Source organism: Meriones unguiculatus, chromosome 1 (genome assembly GCF_030254825.1).
Source record: "Meriones unguiculatus strain TT.TT164.6M chromosome 1, Bangor_MerUng_6.1, whole genome shotgun sequence".
In the NCBI taxonomy this organism is placed as follows: Eukaryota; Metazoa; Chordata; class Mammalia; order Rodentia; family Muridae; genus Meriones; species Meriones unguiculatus.
The window spans coordinates 150271109-150290539 of NC_083349.1; the positions used below are offsets into that span (position 1 = coordinate 150271109).

The 19431-nt window shown below is 41.3% G+C and overlaps 1 protein-coding gene across 2 annotated transcripts in view; it reads right to left on the bottom strand.

Annotated features, from left to right (window-relative positions):
• Cntn5 (contactin 5) overlaps positions 1 to 19431 on the bottom strand; it is a 1228807-nt gene that overhangs the window by 2916 nt on the left and 1206460 nt on the right. For both annotated transcript variants that reach the window (XM_060369300.1, XM_060369297.1), the window contains exons 22-24: positions 16648 to 16834; positions 16064 to 16176; positions 5243 to 5411 (exon numbers count right to left, since the gene is read on the bottom strand). In XM_060369300.1, the coding sequence (XP_060225283.1) occupies positions 5243 to 5411; positions 16064 to 16176; positions 16648 to 16834 (469 nt within the window). The remainder of the gene's footprint in view (positions 1 to 5242; positions 5412 to 16063; positions 16177 to 16647; positions 16835 to 19431) is intronic.

Genomic DNA, 19431 nt, shown 5'->3' on the forward strand with positions numbered 1-19431 from the left:
GTAGAGCAAGAATGGAAAAAATAATTAGTAAAAGTGTGATGTGACATGAATTCATAATATTACATATATGAAATGTGATAAAATATCTTATTTACTATATTCATGGGTGTTTGATTATTTCAGCTGAGCAAGTTTAATTCTATATCCTCTTACCAAAGTCTGTATGAATCGGCAAACTTGCATCTATCATTCTTACACTTAGAAGTTCTTCTCTGAGATCAAATCATCATATGCAGTTAAATTAACTGAACTGGTCTGAGTTGATTGGTCTAAAGTACTTTGAAAACATCGAGTGCCCATAAATGAAAAGGCATTTTTAGACAGTAACTTCAGAATGGTTCTTCAGGCTAGACATATGAAACATCAGAGCAATTGATGTAACCGCTTCCTCTATACCAAGCATGGTAATAAACCACTAATACATACTATCTTTCTTGATCCTTGTAACATTCCTATGTGGTAAATAGCATGGTCCTCCTGATGTAGAAAGGAAAAAGTACTGCCTAACAATTAGTGAAAAAAGAGCCCATGAACTTGAAGGAGCATAAGGAGGAGTATATGGGAGGGTTTGGAGGGAAGAAAGGCAAGGGAGAAATGTTACTATATTATAACCTAGAAATAAAGAAGGTAAAGAAACGGAGAGATGATAGACGAGACTGAAGCACTGAGCTGGAGGTTTGTAGGTCCAGATGCCCCCTGGAACTGTGTCTCTCACAGCAGTCGCTTAGTTCCCTTTCTTGGTGCTGTGAGGAGATAACTGACAAAAGGAAAATTAGGGGAGAAAGGGTTTGCTTTAGCTCATGAGTCTACATCACAGTTTACTCTTGCAGAGAAACCAAAGTGGTAGGAGCTTGAAATAACTAGTTGTACCACATTCAAGGTTAAGAGCACAGAGAGGTGCTACCGCGGCGTCTTCCCACACCTATGGAGTCCAGGCTCCCCTGCCTAGAGTATGGGACTTTCCTTATCATTATGTCTTATCATGACAGTCTCCCAAAGAAATGCCTATAGAACAACCTGATCTGGACAATTCTTCATTAGGGCTATTTTTTTCAAGGGGTTCTGGATTATGTTTAATTGACAAAAGTCATCACAGTGCCTGACTCCGTGTTTAACCTTAAGAATAAAGATTAAAAAAAATTACCAAAATCTGTCAAATTTTCTACATTGGTTAGATGAGTCCAAGGACATCAAATGGATAGTTTTTTTGTTGTTGTTAGAGATATGGAGTTTAAATTTATTTCTCACATACTTCAGAGATAAAGAATAATTCTGCTGATAAACCATATGTGCAAACATCCACAAAATCCATGCACATGCAGAATGATTAGTCTTCTTTTTTTTTTTATTCCTTTAGTCAATTTTTATCACTAATGCAATAGCAAATGTCATTAGAATATTGGAGCACTTTGAGTAATTTAATCTTGTGCAAATATGTACTGATTGTAAAGTGCACGGCCACATCAGAGTTATGATGACAACGGTTAGTTAGATGACAGGCCTCACTGGAGTAGCATGGGCTGAAAGAAGCAAAGCATACCCAGACCACCTTCCATTTGTGAGGAGGTGGCTGCGTTAACTGTATGTACAGGATGACCCTGGGCAGGAGTCTTTAATGATGCCGAGTACAGGCTACCTCTCAAGTTTAAATCAACCCGTTAACTAGATATGTTATCGAAACACAGCCAGGAGCACTCTGGGTTCAGATCCACCTCAGCTGTGAAGCTGTGCCTCTTGTTTCACCCAAGTTAGTCTTTTAAATTTCTTTTTTCTTTTCTTTTCTTTTTTTTTAAACTAAAATGATGGTTTTTAATGGGAACCAGAGATATGGTTATGATTAGGGTAGTCTGACACACACACACACACACACACACACACACACACACACACACAAAATCATCCATGGGTGATCCTGAATTGTTTTTGACAATATAAGAATGAAACAAAGCCTCAGTTGGGTTTTATGGGGCTAAGTTAGGTAAAACTCTGAGATTTCACTTTACTGGAATTTAGGAAGTTTTAACTGCCCAACTGCTATTAGCTATGACATAAAAGTTGGTATTTTTCATGGATATCACAAGTTAATTAATATATAAATGGGACAATCAAAATCTGTATAAGTACTTCCAAACTTGTGGGTGATCTTATTCAAATGACTCAACAGAACCTGTGTTTGAGTGAAAAGGAACCTCTGAGACTCAGCATAATAAAATCCCTAATTCAAAAGACATTGTATTCACTGGAGAAATAGCCCAGTGGGTCAGTAATAGAGACACAAGCGTGAGTTACTAAGGTCATATCTGTAGCACACTTACAAGAAGCTGGGCTTGGTGGGGTATACCTGTGAGTTCAGATCTGTGGGGCTTCAGAGGTGGAGGTAGTAGATACCACATCAAGAACCCCGAGGGACCTTCTGATTCACTCTGGCTACTCTAGCAAACTCTAAGTGAGAGACCCTATCTTCAAAAGAAAGCTGGGGTTCATATGAGCAACAGGGCTCTCATGTCTGGAATACATTGTTTTCCCATAGTTATTCCCAGTTTGGCTCTGTTATCCTTTCTCTGCATGCCCCGCCCCCCCTTCTGCAATGATTGCTGCTGGACAAGGGAGAGTCAATTCTCTTCAGGGGCATGGCCCCTGATATACCTTCCCCTATTACAGTTCTTGCAACACTAAGCGGACTCAGACAGTTTTAAAAAGAGCACTTAAAGTTGGGGTGGAAAAGTGGAGGTAGAATGGGCTAAGGAAGGAGTTGTAAAAGGGGGAATGAGGGCTGGTTTGATAAAAACTTCATATACATACAAGAAATTCAAAGTTGGAGATCATGGTGGTTTGAATAAGAATGGCTCCCATAGGCTTATAGATTTGAATGCTTGGTCACGACTGAATGGCACTATTTCAAAGGATTAGGAGGTGTGGCCTTGTTGGAATAGGTGTAGTCTTATGGGGGGGGTGGACTTCGATGTTGTAAGGGGCCAGGCCAGACCCAGTGTGTGTGTGTGTGTGTGTGTGTGTGTGTGTGTGTTTTTCTTTCTACTACCTATAGACTTGGACGTAAAACTCTCAACTTTTCCAGTACTCCTGCATGCCATCATGTTCCCGCCTTGATGACAATGGACTAAACCTCTGACTATAAGCCAGCCCCAATTTAACGATTTCTTTTATAAGAGTTTTTGAGGTCATTGTGTCTCTTCACAGGGATAAAACACCAGGACAGAGAGTGATAGAGGAAGACACTAAATACCAACGTTTGGCCTCCACATGTGTGAGTGCGCGTACACACACATAAACACACGCACACACACAGAAACACAGACACATATGCACACAGAGATATACACACATTAACACACATATGTACACACAGAAACACACATAGGCACACAGAAGCACACACAGAGACACACCCACATAGCCACAAGCACACACACACACACAGAAAGAAACAAACATTGACACACACATATACATATATACACACACAGACACACAGAAGCACACATACAGACATCTCACATATCCAAAAGCACACACACACACACACACACACACACACACACACACACACACAGAGTGGAATGAGCTAAAACAGAAAACATCTTGCACTATATCAGGCACAGGACGATGGGTCAGCAAAGTTTTGCTATGTTGCTATTAGAAGTTTGGCAACATGGCAAGGAAGAAAACTTTCTTGTCCCTCAAGCTGCTCTTGAAAGTTCAGCACCTCACATGAATGGCTTAATTGCCAATTAATCAATGTGAAGACATTGATACCATTTCCCCCCTTAAAACTGTACTTTTATTAAAATGAAGCATAAAATGCATGAGGTTTATGTGTGACCTCAAGGTATATGAGTTCTTAGATATCTTCATCTGCACATGTGAGAAAGCCAGATTTTCCACATCTTGGAATGTCTTTTCATTTTATGTTTTGTTGTTTTTCAAGACAGGATTTCTCTGTGTAGTCTCGGCTGTCCTGGAACTTGCTTTGTAGAGCAGGATGGCCTTGAACTCAGGGATCTGCTTGTTTCTTTCTCCTGAGTGCTGGGATTAAAAGTATGAGCCACCAGAGCCAGATTTTTAAATTCATTTTAAGGTAGCATTTGTTGTACAAAAAAAGATTAGTAAGAATAGAATTTACCCAGATCTCTAGAATTTTTATCATTTTTGCTTTACTATTACTGATTTCATTTATGCAACTATATATATCTCTATATCTCATCTATATATGTGTGTATCTCTCTTCTCTCTCTCTCTCTCTCTCTCTCTCTATATATATATATATATATATATATATATATATATATATGTCATCTCTCAATCTACACCTTCCCTCAGTGATTTGAGATGATTACTGGAGATCTGACCTGCCATTTTCCTCTAAAATAAGGCATTTGTTTTTGAAAATAATGTTATTTTTATATACGGTCTGGGAACTGCATGCATACATACAATTTTGCTCATTGCATTTTGCTCATATTCGACCATTTCAAAGAAAGACACTGAGGCTGAGCTGGGTGCATGGGCTCTTGTCAATTGTGCTCTGTAGTTCTGTAAACTTTCATTCAGGAATTTGGATTAATCAAGTACTGTGTCAAGAGCTTTTCCTCAAAGTTCAGTGTTATCCTTTCCTCAGCTGTGTTTGTTATCAATCTCATTTTGGGGCATCAAAATAGAGTCATGAACAGTGCCTCTGCCTGACTGTCTGTGATGAGTGTATTAATACGGTAAGCCACTTACAGTGCCTTCTACAGCATCATCAGGCATGTTCTTTGAGGTTGGGAATTGCTGTCCAATACCATTAAGTGCTAATAATAAAAATTATAACTACAATTTGTCATTAGTTTAGAAATTAATAAATATTAATTTTTAATTTTATAAGCCTTACTTGTAAGCTCACTTTTATTTCATGTTAATAGAGAGGAAAGTATGTCAAACTTATATACTGTAAGTCTAAACACAACTTTCAAAACACAGGGGCTAGTTACTACTTATCTCAGGTTAGGCAAAGAATTTTATAAAAAGTACATCCCGATAAAAACATTGCCTGCTTTCTGTATTATAGGTGTCATTCATGCTAATTACAGAGTGGCATGAAATGCAGAGAGGAAAAAATGCCTCAAAAAATTCCATTATCCTTCCATTGAAGGATAAAATGCCATTTATCCTTCAATGTTGAGAAGATTTAGGACCTCCAGCATCAGTGAAGTCCATGAAATTGAGCCTGCCATGTCAGACTTACCTGAATATGAAGGTACCCTGATTTGGGAGCTAGGTGTTCCATCCCCTCCTTCACCGTATGCTCGGACTTCAATAATGTAGACTCCGGCCTCAGGGAGAGGCACGACAGCTTGAGGCTTCTGTGTTTCAATAACTTGACCTTTGCTGTGACCCTCTTGCCTATAAAAAACCTGTGAGCGACAACAGAGGCTTGAATGATTTGTTATTCCGTTGGCACTGCACACGCTCTTTGCCTACTACACAGCACACTCTGAGCTGGGCACGGGGCTCCTCTGCTTAGATGCATAAGCAGTGTTGCAAGGGTGACACACCATGACAGACGTGTTGATAGGGACAGAGGCAATACAGGAAGAGAATGTCATCTGTCTGGAACTCAAAGGAGGAGAAAGTGCCTAAGCTGAGTGTGGGAAGATAAGTTGGAAGCACACATGTTGGTTTGCAGCAGGAATCTGAGTATCCTTGAGAGTGTGAGGCAGAAAGGCTGTCCTTCGTTCAAGGCCATCCTGAGCTACAGTGTAAGGCTCCATCAAAAATCTAAACATAAATACACAGTTCACCAGATGGAGATTTCCAGATCTAAGAGAAGATTAGAAATGAGAGAGAGAGAAAAAAAAAACAAAAAAAAAAAAAACCTATCCCAAACCTCTTCAATAAGAAACCATGGTAGTCATGCAATAAACAGAACACATGAAAAACAAGAGAAATGAGATTAGAAAAGTCGGTAATAGGAAGTCAGGAGTAAAAGCTGAAGCCTGCACGTCGAATCCGAGAATAAGAACCATTCTCCATGTGTTCACTGCAGGCCCTCTAATAGCAGTGACACACTCAACAGTGCAATTGAGGGCATCTTCTACTGTAACACAACACACTCTCGGAGACACAAAGATGTACACAATGGCGAAGCTGCTGGAATGGAAAAGTGTAAGGAGAAAATTGCTAAGCATTTAAAATAAAGCCCTCAATCTAGTAAATGACAAACAGACCCAAAATTGTACTCGTTTTTTATTTCGGCAGAGGTTTGTGTACTGATGAACTTTGTTTGGATGACAGTGGGTTGCAGAGTTATTTTGGTACGTGTTCACAAATGCATAATTAAACATACTTATATGAAGAACAGACCACAAATGTGGACACAGTATCATCATGTTTATCACACAACGGAGGCTACAGAGGCAGTGAGATCCTTTAGAAAAGGTTGTGGCTAATTAAGACTGAAATTTTATTAGGTTAGTTCATTGATTACTTTCTAACTACTCACTGTGCTATGCTTTTCTTGTGCTTTTTCCTCCAGTAATAGTCTATTATAATGGGCAGGAGGTATATAAGAGCTGACAGCAGCAGTTAAGATATATTAAGTGCATTTTTATTCATTTTCATTATTTTTATGCATTCTCATAATTATTGGTGTTATGATTGCTTTGCCTAATGGGAATAGCAGCAGCTTGGTCATTATGCAAATATGCATTCAAAACAATCTTCTATGAAACCAAACCAAAATCTTCCAGCCTACCTGACTGGGTAAATTGCTGACCTTTCCCAACCCAAATCCACTCTTTTGTTTGTAGAAATAATACCTCCCATTTCATGATTTTGTTAGGAGAGTTAAACAGGCAAGAGCCCATGACAGAAATGGAGCATGGGACCTGGTGCATACAAGATAATAGGGAAAAGTCACTCCTATTACTACCAATGGGACATGTTTTAAATTTCATGTTCTTGAAGCAAGATAAATCATACATACATACATACATACACACACACACATTTTTATAGAAAACATGTATTGGACTTGAACTTTGCATGCAACAAAAGAAACCCCAGAAAAGCAGAATTTTGGGTGGGGTTGGGTGGGAAGTGTGGGTGTTCATGTGTATGTGAGTGCAGAACTTACAAGCCAACCTGGGGTGTTATTTCTCAAGAGCTATCTAGCCATTTTTTGAGACACAATAATTCAGCAGGATCACAGGCTCACATATTCAGACAGGCTGGCTGACCAGCAAGGCTCAGGGATACTCTTATCCACACCTTCTCAGTTGCCTGGCTTTTTCTTTGGACTCTCAGAATCTGAGGTCTATATTCCTGTGTGGTACTTTACTAAGTCATCTCTCAACTGCCAAAGCAGCATTTTGTGATTGTCTTGTCTTTTGAAACAGGGTCTCACTATTTAGCCATTGCTGTCCTGTGACTCATATAAACCAAGGAAGTCTTGACCTCACAGAGATCTTCAGGCCTCTTCCTCCAAGTTCTGGAATCAAGTCATATGCTACCATATCTAAAGCAATGTTTTATATGTTGATGTGTGAAGTGACATGATCATTTCCTTCTCTTTGGTAACATATATTGCGTCCATTTTTGTATCTGAATTTATTCCGAGTCTATAGGAAAGTGACTGAGTATCTAATACTCCATAATTATATGTACTTAAATCCTTTCTGGAAAAGGTGTTATAGTTTGAAGAGACATGCAAATGATGTGCACATTTCTACCTTACTTGACACAGCCCCATTCTTGAATATCCATCAGAGAATAGGGGCCTACCTTTCTGACACACTGTAATGTCAGACACAAATTCACAGTACAACCAAGGGTAGAGTGTACTGTAGTGGGAAATGTTTGGTGACACAGCAACACATAGAATGAGTGCTTAGATTTGGTGACTCCTGTATTATGGCTACAGCAGTTTCTTTAGGCGTAAAATCACAAGTATATGAGAATTTAAGATTATGATTTTTATCTTCAGCACAGTCATAAATTATAATCCTATCATCTACATGTGGTAACTGGAAAGTAAACTGATGAGAATGGAGATGTGTGTAAATTGCTGAGGACTGGCAGATGAGTGAGGATTTCAGAAGACATTGTTAATGTGGTTCAATAAATTACAATTTCTGTGACAAGGAAAAGTGCAGCCAGAAATGCATACCTCACATTGCTATAAAACACAGGGGTGGAGGAAAAGTGTGGACCAGGAATGTATACCTCACAGTGCTATGGAATGCAGAGGTGGAGGAAAACTGTGGACCAGGAATGCAAATCTCACACTGCTATAAAACACAGAGGTGGAGGAAAACCATGGACCAGCATTGCACACCTCACGCTGCTGTGAAATACAGAGGTGGAGGAAAGCTGTGGATCAGTTGAGATCTAGGAACAGAAGGCAGAAATAGCAGAACTATAATAACAGCCAATTAATAGTTGCAGAAAGAGTTTGATATTAAATGTGGCTCTTATCAATATTAAATGTGGCTCTTATCAATATGTACAAAGAAGTAACACAGTAAAGAGCTTTAACTAACTAATGGTATATTCAGTACTTCAGAGCAACTTAGCCCAGTTGAAAACGCTGATGGAGAAAGATAAATAAGAAAAAAAAAAGACTAAAGAGTTATAAAGACATGGCAAATACAGTTACTGACACTAAGGAGGCCGGGGAGTTCTTGAGGCATCAGGGCATTTCTAGATTGTCAGTTATACTGACAGCTATCTTTATTCATAAAAGAAGTTGTCTGTAATGTCAAGCTGAGTTTCAAATTCTATTCAAAAAATGTTAGATTATCCAAAAAATGATTGTAATAACATTTTCCTTAGTATTGCTATATCTTAAAAATGATTACATTTATTTATTTATTGTCTACATGTGTGTGTACACATATATGGTAGATGTGTAGAGCTCAGATTCAACCTGTAGAAGTTGCTTCTTTCCTTCTGCCATGTAGGTCTTACTGATAAAACTGGGGAGACAAGATTGGCCACAAGCCTCTTTCCTACCAAACCATTTTGCTGGCCTGGTACTCCTATTCTGCCTCAAAAAGCAAATACACTCCCCCCCAAAAATTGTTTGTATAGATGTTTGAAAGTATAAGGACAATTGGCTGTAGGGTAGCTGAAAGGACTTTGAACGTCAGTGCTTCCCAATGAGCAACTTTCAGACATTGGTGGGAATGTCCTCCTTTCTCACACACTGTACCTGTTTTTTTCTTTTTTTCTTTTGTCAACTTGACACAGGTTATAGCTGAGGAGAGAACCTCAATTGAGTGGGTGACTCTGTCAGAGTGACCCATAGGCAAGTCTATGAGGGCATTTCCTTGATTGAGAGTTGGTAGGAGAAGGCCCATCCATCCCACTGTGTACAGTGCCATCCCTGAGCAGGTGGTCCTGGATGGTACAAACAAGGGAGCTTGGAAAACCACAAGGAACATAGCATATTTCTGTGGATCTGGGTCAGTTCTTGACTCCAAGTTTCTTGTCTGAACTTCCATAAATGATAAACTATGATGTGAAAGTGTAAGGCAAACAAGTACTTTTCTCAGCAAGATGCTTTTGATCATAATCATTATTACAACAGGAAACTAGATTCTGGGTCCAAGAAACACTAAATCTATTAAAAGAGAAAGTGGAGATGAGCCCTGAACTTATTGGTACAAGAGACAACTTCCTTAACAGAACATCAACAGCCCAGCTTCTAAGATTAACAAATAATAAATGGGACCCCATGAACCTGAAACATGTCTGTAAAAAGAACACTGTCAATAGAACAAAATGGCAGTCTACAGTTGGGGAAAAGGTCTTTACCAACTGTATACCTGACAGAGGGCTAATAACCAAAATACATAAAGAACTCAAGAAATTAAACAACAAACCAAATAATCCAATTTAAAATGGGGTTCATGTATGGATATAACCTAGAACCTCCGCTCAGATGTAGCCTGTGGTAGCTCAGTAACCAATTGGTTTCCCAAAGTGAGGGGAACAAGGACTATTTCTAACAGGAACTCAATGACTGGCTCTTTGGCCTCCCCACCCCCGAAGGGAGGAGCAGTCCTGTTAGGCCACAGAGGAGGGCTTTGCAGCCAGTCCTGAAGATACCTGATAAAACAGGATCAGATGAATGGGGAGGAGGTCCCCCCCATCAGTGGACTTGGAAAGGGGCACGGTGGAGATGAGGGAGGGAGGGACTGGGAGGGAATGAGAGATCGGGACATGGCTGGGATACAGAGTTAATAAAATGTAACTGATAAAAAAAATTAAAAAAAATAAAATAAAATAAAATGGGGTTCAGAGCTGAACAGAATTCTTAACAGAGGAATCTCAAATGACTGAGAAGCACTTAAAGAAATGGTCAATGTTTTTAGTCATCATAGGAATGCAAATCAAAATGACTCTGAGATTCCATTTTACACCAGCCAGAATGGCTAAACTCAAGAACTCAAGTGACAGCACATGCTGAAGAGGATGTGAGAAAGGGAAATACTCCTCCATTGCCAGTGGGAGTGCAAACTTGTACAACCACAACAATCTGGTGCTTTCTCAGAAAATTGGGAATAGCTCTACCTCAAGATGCAGGTATACCACTCCTGGACATACAGCTGAAAGATACTCAACCATACCACAAGGACACTTGCTTAACCAAATTTAAAGCAGCTTTATTGGCAATAGCCAGAATCTGGAAACAACCCATATGTCCCTCAACATAAAGAAATTGTGGTACATTCACATACTTGAATATTACTCAAGTATTAAAAACAAAGACATCTTGAAATTTTCAGGCCATTTGATGGAACTAGAAAAGATCATCCTGAGTCAGGTAACCCATACCCCAAAAGACATGCATGCTATATACTCACTTAGAAGCAGATATTATCCACACAGCCATATAGTACCTGATAGCCACGCTACAATTCACAAACCCAAAGAAGGTAAGTAACAAGGAGGACCTTAAACAAAGGAGAATGTTTAAGCCTCACTCAGAAGGGGAAACAGACTAGACAGTAGAAGCTATTGAAGAGTGGGAACAGGGTAGGAGACATAGCAAGGAGAGAAATAAGGGTGGAGATCAGAACTGGGGAGAACAGGGTGTGGGCGGTCACAGGAGGACAAAGGGCTTACAGAAAGAAGAGAAATTGTGGGTTGGGGGGGCACTTCTGTGACAAGCTGGAGACCTATTACATGGTAGATTCTTGAGAGAATATGGGGTTGACTCTAGCTGAGAATCCTAGTAGCAATGGTCATGGAGACTGAAAATGACACCTAGTGGAGGGAGGGGAACACCAATCCACCCGCAAAAATTTACCTTGCCTAAAAATGTACAGGAATAAAAATAGAGCAGAGATTGAGTAAATGTTGAGCCAATGACAGATTCAACCTGAGATTTACCCTGTGGGAGACAGCCAGCCCTTGACATGATTAATGATACTCTGGTATACTTGCAGATGGGTGCTAGCATAGTTGTCCTCTGAGTGGCTCCACCCAGCACATGATGGAAACAGATGCAGAGACCCACAACCAAACATTGGGTGGACCACAAAAAGTCTTATGGAAGAGTGTAGAGAAGGATCGAGGGACACAGAAGGGACAGGAGCTCTACAAGAAGGCCAAGAGAGCCAACTAACCAGGGCCCAGGAGGGCCTGTGGAGACTGAAGCACCAACCAAGGACTGTGCATGGACTGGACTTAGACCCATACACAGATATAGCTGATGGGCAGCTCAGTCCTCGTAGGGATCGCCTAGTAAGGGGAGTAGGGGCTAATCGTGACATAGACTCTGTTACCTGCTTTTGATCAATTCCCCCTAGCAGAGCTGCCTTGCCAAGCCACAGCAGAAGAAGATGTGCTCAGTCCTGATGTGACTTGATGTGCTGGGGTGGGTAGGTAGGGGTAGCTTTTTTTTTTCTGAGGAATATGAGAGAGGGATAGAAGTAGGAGGGAGGGAGGATGGGACCAGAAGGAGAGGTGGGAGAGGGCTACATTTTGGATTCAAAATGAATAAAACAAAACAAGCAACAAACAAACAAACAAACAAAAAACACAATAGGAAACTAAGTAGTACACCCAGATCCCCAACATTTCTTCAAATGTCTCTATATACATGCTTGAGTTATTTCTATTTCATGTTTTAAAAAGAAAGTTTATCATAAGCAATGTTGAATATAATCAAATGTAGATGGCATAATGACATTATGTACTATACCTAAGTAAGCATACCAATTTATGAGTCTTTAAACTGTTAAACAGAGAAGAGGTAAAGAATGAATGAAAGACTATAAGAATGTCAGGATTCAAAGCCATAGGATGTTGTGTCCATTGACTCATAAACTGAAGAAATGGAGAAGTATGGACGTGAGTGTTCCAGTTTCATCAGATGTGAAATAACTCTTGGGCTACATAACTGTCAGATGGGAGAATGCCTCAGCTTATAACTAAATTGTAAAAGTAAGGGAAAGTTTCCATGTATATTGATGGGCCATTTGAAAATTAGTAAACTTTGCGCCTAATTAATGCCTATTCTTCCTAGTGATGAATCAGGTTGGATGATAGAGACAGAAATAAGGAGGATTTTAACCTAGAAGAAGATTCTTTCTGGGTGTAGACTGGAAGTAGTACATGTTTGTCTCCTGGTTCGTGGCCTGAGGCTCTTGCCCTGAATTCATTCAAGTGGCCTGAGTGTTCTCTGAGTGGGAACTCTCTCTGGAGAGGAAGGAGGACCTTTGTGCAAGGAGAAAAACACTCCCCCTCCCCTCAGTTTCCTTGAATACCAATTGGATTTTCCAAAGATACCAGAAGGAAATTCTGTTTTAGTAGATTAGGATGGCCTTACCTGACCTTGTGGAAAGAAAAATGTCTAGTGTGCTCTGTCCTACTTTGTAGATCTTTCATGCTTATGGGGAGGTGGAGTGTCAAGGCACTGGCATCACTCTTGGCCTGGCCACAGGCTTTCTGGAACACAGCTGGAATCACAGGGAAGGTACTGCTCCCCAATCTCCCTGAGTGTCTGCAGATGTCTGACCATTGTACGGAGGAGACCCTGGCCTAGACTGCGTCATGTTACCTGTCAGTCTTCTTCAACACATTTGTTCCCTGAGTTACAGCTCTTTGTTTATGTTCTCAGTTATTGTTTCCAGCCACAGTCCTGTTGGGTGGTGCCTGTGTCAGGAGAACCCCGCACTGAACCCGCTGTGTAGTGTGAAGCCTTCTGAAGCCTTCTTATCTAGGGGCCCTTTGAGTTCACGGTTCCCCTGAGTGTTGCCTTGTTGGCAGAGGTTCTAAAGAGCATAAAACCAAAAAATTTGCATGACGGCTGACTCCCTGTGGCAGGTAGCTTCCTTTATCCAAATCTGTTTTTCTCTTCAGAGATTTAAGGGTGTGGAAGTGCTTCAAGAAAATGAAAGGGAAACATCTCGCAATATGTGCTCCTGTTTTCATGCATTTCTAGGACTAAGATGAGCTATGCTGAAGGCTCCTCCCCAGCAACAGGGTACTACAGCGTGATGAGAGTGATCTTCCCTAAGAGAAACAGGAACTGTTTGGTTCCTTTGTTGATACACTTAACAGTTTTCACCTAGTCTTCTCCAATTAAAAAAAATAGCATCTATTTTTCAATATATGCTTCTCAAACATCAATTTATTTTATACAAATTATCTAATCCTTAAGATAATACTGTAGCATAAATATTGCTCATGTCATTCTTTTTTACCAGTTTTAACTGAAGAAAATGAAATTCAGGAACATTAAGAAAATTATTCAAAATTATGCCAAGTAAGATTTGAACTAACGTCTGTCTGACTTAGAAGCCAATGATCTTTGTCTGTCATAACACAACACATGGGAAAGTTATGCTAAAAAAAAGGACACATGTTTAATAAAACCCACAGATGAATAATTACATGAAATACTCCTGGCTGGGTTGAAATTAATGAATTTTTTCACCTCTTTTAAGGGTGTTGAAGGTGCGTGTCCTTGCCTTCAAGGTGCTCCACATCATTGGGAAATCAGTCATGGCATATAGAGTATGGGGGTGGGGCAAACACAGACATGGGGTTGAAATGACCGCAAAGAGGTCAGAGTGTCGCTGGGCATGCTGGTTGATTTAATTGCTAATTTGACACAACCCGGAATCACCTGGAAAGGGAGTCTCAATAAGTAATTATCAAGTTCAAGTCAACCTGTGGACATGTGGATGGGGGGTCTTCTTGGTTGTTAATTGATGTTGAAAGGTGTAACCAATGTGGATTGTACCATTCTTTAGGCAGGGATTCCTGTCTTGGAAATAAAATAGAAAGGAATGTACCCGAGAGAAAGCAAGCAAGGATCCACACATTAATTTTTCTCTGCTCTTTACTGTGGATGCGATGCTTCAAGTTCCTGCTTTGACCTCTCTTATACAGCAGTCGTAAGCTCCGGACTCTCTTTCTTCTCTACGTTGCTTCTGTTGGGTATTGTGTAGCACTCACAGAAATGAGAGTGGAGCCAGAATACATGGGGAAAATACCATTACACACACCCATCCGTGCATATACACGGGTGTGTGTTCCATTTGTAGCTGTGTCTGTGGTAAGTCTTAGACTTTTACTACTTTATGCAGGAAATACTACGCCACTATTTCTGAGAGAAAAACAATTTCATAATTGTTTTCATCCTAAGTACTGTCATTAAAAAAACACTGTCAAACCTACTATAAATAATATTCAACTGGTAATTCTACACAGAGTTTAATATTAAAAAACTCTGATGATCTGGAACAAAAGTTAGAAATTAGGACACATCAACCCATAGGCCACATATATTTTTAAACAAAATTGTTTGTCAGTCTGCATAGAGGTTTTCACGCCCAGATCTCCTATAAACCCAAGGCAAGATATGCGTGGAATGTGCCTTTTGTAGCTTGCTGCTCTCTCCATGGACTTCTTCCTATTTAATGTGCTGGCCCCTGCACTGTATTTTTCTGTTTATTTTTGTATTTTAACAGAAAATCATCCGATTGAGCCTTAGAGGTCCAGGCTTTCTCATCTGCCAACAAAGTTTCCTGGAAGAATAGGCCAGGGTCCTCCACTTAGCACCATGTGCCACAGGGCTGTGTCACATGAATTGCTTTCATCCTGAATTCAGGATACTGTTGCTTTTTTTTCTACCATTTTCGTTCATATGTCTTCTGGATTTGGAGCTGAGTTTGACTGCTGCCTCCCACACCACAGGAAAGCACTCATTAAGACATGGACATATGATATCAATATGATGAAAAGATGGTCCACACCACCCAGTTTCATGATACCTATGTACCGAAAGGATGTCTCTTAGCTGAGACACATTGGTGATGACTCCAGTACTATCTATGATAATTAAATTGTGGAACCAGTTGAGGTGTTCAACAACAGAGTAATGGATAAGAAAAACAGATGCATGGAATTTTCTTTATGTTGTTTGCAGGACACTGCATACCACTGGGATAAATCATGTTAGGCAAGTTAAGCCAATTGCAGAAAGACAAATACCACATTTTTTTCCCATTTGTGTGTCATAGGTTCTTCTACACAAAATACAAAACCATGCATGTATATATGAGAATGAACTAGAAGTAAAGTGTCTAGGGTAATGGTTCTCAATTTGTGGGTCCCAACCTCTTTGAGGGTCAAATGACCCTTTTATAGGAGTCTCATATCAGAAATCCTGAATATCAAAAATTTACATTATGATTCATAATAGTAGCAAAATTACAGTTATGAAGTGTCAGTGGAAACAGTCTTACAGTTGGGAACAACATGAGGAATGGTCTTAAAGAGTTGCAGCATTAGGAAGACTGAGAACTACTGGTCTACCAGGGGGTAGAGAGGATCAAGGAGAAAGAGATGGGTGAGAAAATGGAGGCTGAGGTGAGAAGAAAAAAGGGTCAACATCTAGTCATGCTTCAAAAAACCCACATCTATGAAGAAGAAAGGGCTGTTAAGAAAGCAAAAGGCTTTTCAGAGGATTCTTGATGTGCCATTCTCAGTCCACCCTAACGGTCACAGTCCCGAGATGTGCATTGTTGTAAGAATGAAAGACACTAACCTTATAACCAATGACTTCAGACTCGTTGGCTAAGGGTCTGACTGGCTCCCAGCCCAGGGAAACCTGAGAACCTTGCTGCTCCCACCTGAGGTTGCCAGGTGGTTCACTAGGGGCTGAAAGATAAAAAAGAAAGAAAGAAAGAAGGAAAGAAAGAAAGAAAGAAAGAAAGAAAGAAAGAAAGAAAGAAAGAAAGAAAGGGAAAGTAAGCATGAGCTGACCCGCCCAAATGCATTTCATTTCAGTTTGGAGGATTTCCGTGGGCCTGGTAGTTGGCTACTGCCACAGGCTTCCCTCCAGCTGGAATCAGATAAGGAGGGTTTTGCTCCAGGAGTGTCATTTTAATAGCTACTCCGCTGAGCTTTTGAACTTGAATCCTTTTATCTCCCTTCTGTGTCAAAATCGCTTAGCCTTGTTTCACAGGATGATAACCTTTACAAACTGTGAATGCAAAATTTTTTTTTGAGCTGGTTTTGGAATTCAGATCTGAGCACTGAAGCAAGACTCCTTGTGACTCCGCTTATTATGCACCTCCCACGGCTTCTGATCACGTGGCTTTCAAACAAACAAAAGCCCAGGTCACTTACGGTGTCTCTTGGTGGTGGCACTCACTTCCCCGCTGGGTGGCCCATATCCCGCTCCATTGTAAGCCCTGACTGTGAGGTGATAGAGTGTGTGGCCTTCCAATCCAGTCAACATGACAAATGACTCATTCCCTCTGGTTCTGACTGTTTCTGCGGAGTCCTCTGGCTCCATATCTTTCCAGTAACCAATCTGTCAACACATTATTACAAGACAAATTCATTTTAAAAATTTCCCTAGGATCGCGACTGCCTGGCACAGTCCTCCTCTTTCTTCCATTCCCCTCTTACTCCTGCCCACTTGCACTGCCCCTCCCCCCCAACCAAATGTTCCTTGAGATCAAGCCCAGGAAGACATTGCCTCCAAACGTCCCCATGTACAGCCCTAAGCCGCAGTGACCCTCACGGCCTTGGTTGCCTCTGAGCTCACTGTATCCTGGGAGTGCTACAGATGCTAAAACACATCCTGGTGTTAAAGAAGAGTAAAGCCAAGAAATGGAAGAGCTTTTCCTCCACCAGGTCAGCACAACAATCATGAAGCAATGGAGACAGTGTCTGGAAGACAGGCCTGGGCAGTGTTTCCTTTTGAAACCCTGCATGGAAGGTGAACTACAACAGTTTGCATTAGTTAAAGGAAGGGAACACACATGATACCTTCTAGTGCGCTAATGGACTGAAGTCCTGCTAGGTCTGGAAGGGGCAGACAGCAGCCGCTTTCTGTTAGGGTTTGCAGGAAGATCATCTTTCTGTGACGATGAGGTCTGACCAGCTCTAATCCTTTGATACCCTGGATATCTGTTCCTATGACGCTTTCCTCCAGCCCTAGAACTTCACCTCCCAATGGTTCCTGAGAGAAAGCCTGCGAGCCAGTCGAGCCTCAGTTGCTGTTATGGCAAAGGCAGCACCTGCACCTCTTCCTTCTGACTCGATGGCTGCTGTGGAGTTGAGAAGGCCAAACGGCATTTTCCAGATCCTCTTTTAGCTGAGCTTGCTGGTCTGAGAGGTGGGCCATGAGGAGTGAGTCTGGAACCTGAAGACTTTCTCCAGCATGGTTCAGGTGGCTGTGACATGGGAGGCCAGGAAAGGCAGTGATCTAATAAGGAACCTCTGTATTATTGACATTTTGGGGACCTAGATGCTGGCTAAGGAAAGAAGCCCAAGAAGAGGAAGAAGACAGTGACAGAATGACCCTGCAGCCTTTTCCTTTTCTTCTTTTCAGGTGCATGTGTGAGGTTTCTGAACCCATGTGCTTGTCTGTTTGCATGCATGTGGAGGCCCCGGGCTAATTTTAGGAATTGTCCTTGATTCCTCTCCGAGGCAAGGTGTCACAATCAAATCTTGAGCTCACCAACTAGCTTGTGTTGCTAGTCAGCTCACTCTGGGAATCCCTGGTCTTGGCCTTCAGAAGCTAGAATTACTGGTGGGCCACTGCATATCAGCATTTATATGCTATGTGGGCCCAAGATCTGTACTTCTTGCTAGTGCAGCAAGCTCGTTGACTGTAGAGCCATCACCTTAGAGCAGCCATGCGTTCCTTATATAAACATGCTTATAAATATGCGCTGGTGTTGCCTCCTCGTATCTAATACAGCTGTAATAAACGCTCATGCCTTAGCTGACGAGGGTTCCTTTGGTTTTCCTCTTTGGAGATAGAATGCATCAGTTGTTTATTTATTTGCTTGTTTATTTATTTATTTATTTATTTTCCTGTTGAGACCAAAATACCGAATAAGAAGAAACGTAAGTAGAGGAGGCTTTATTTAGGCTTAGAAACTTAGAAGTTCAACAGGATATGGCCCAGCATGGCAGGGAAGGCATACCAACAGAAGTGAGGGCATCAAATCACATTACATCATGGAGTTAGAAAGCACATTGCGAATGAAATAAGGAGAGCTCTAAAACCTCAAGGCCCCGCCCCTCAGCGAGCCGCTTCCTTCTGGGAGGCCCCACCTCCTAAAGGTCCCACAATCCTCCTAAACAGCGCTGGCAACACAGTGGTCAGACACTAAGACTGTAAGGAAAAATCATATTCCAACTTCAGCAGAGAATGACTGCAGTTTTGTCTCTAGACATGATATTGCGTAGGTCACCGTGTACCTCCCTTGTTCCGTGGAAGCGTTTGGTGACTGTTGACTGGGCATGTGCAGATGCTGAGGAGGCAGAGTTGGAGCCCCGTTAGTCTACCCTCCATTGCTGTACTTTTCCCTGCCGATGGAGAAGAAATCTTTGTATTTCTCTCTTGCAATTTGGGTTCTGTCAGGCTTTGGGTTTGGCCACTAGGAAGCAGGTGAGCGCAGTGTGACACCCGAAGTGAGCAGGATGGTGAAGCCTTGCCCTTCTGCTCTTCTGTGGGCAAAGACTTGGAGGCACCTTTTTCTCATTTCTCCCTCCCAGCAGCATTAATGCATGCCTTGATGCCTAGTCACTGGCTTGGTGGGGCCCAAGAAGTAGGCGTGTTGTTTCAAATTTGCTAGTTTAAATCAAAGCACTCATGGTGGGATTTTGGATCTGGAAATAATCACAGGGGCTTTGAGGTGAGGGCAGCTTCCTCCCCGTCACACTGTAGCAACCTCAGTGGCCTCCTAACTATGACAACGGCTTTAGTTTCTGGCCTTCATGGCTTTATGCTTTTAAAATCATCAGCCTTGTCTTTTGTGTTTCTGGAGTTTGGTCTCCAGAGCATTCTTGAGCAATCACACTGCACACGCGGTCTCAATTTTGCTAACTGCTCTCATACAATACACCCTCCTTAAAGGAGGGTTATCAGTTCTTCACATTGAGCTCTGGCTG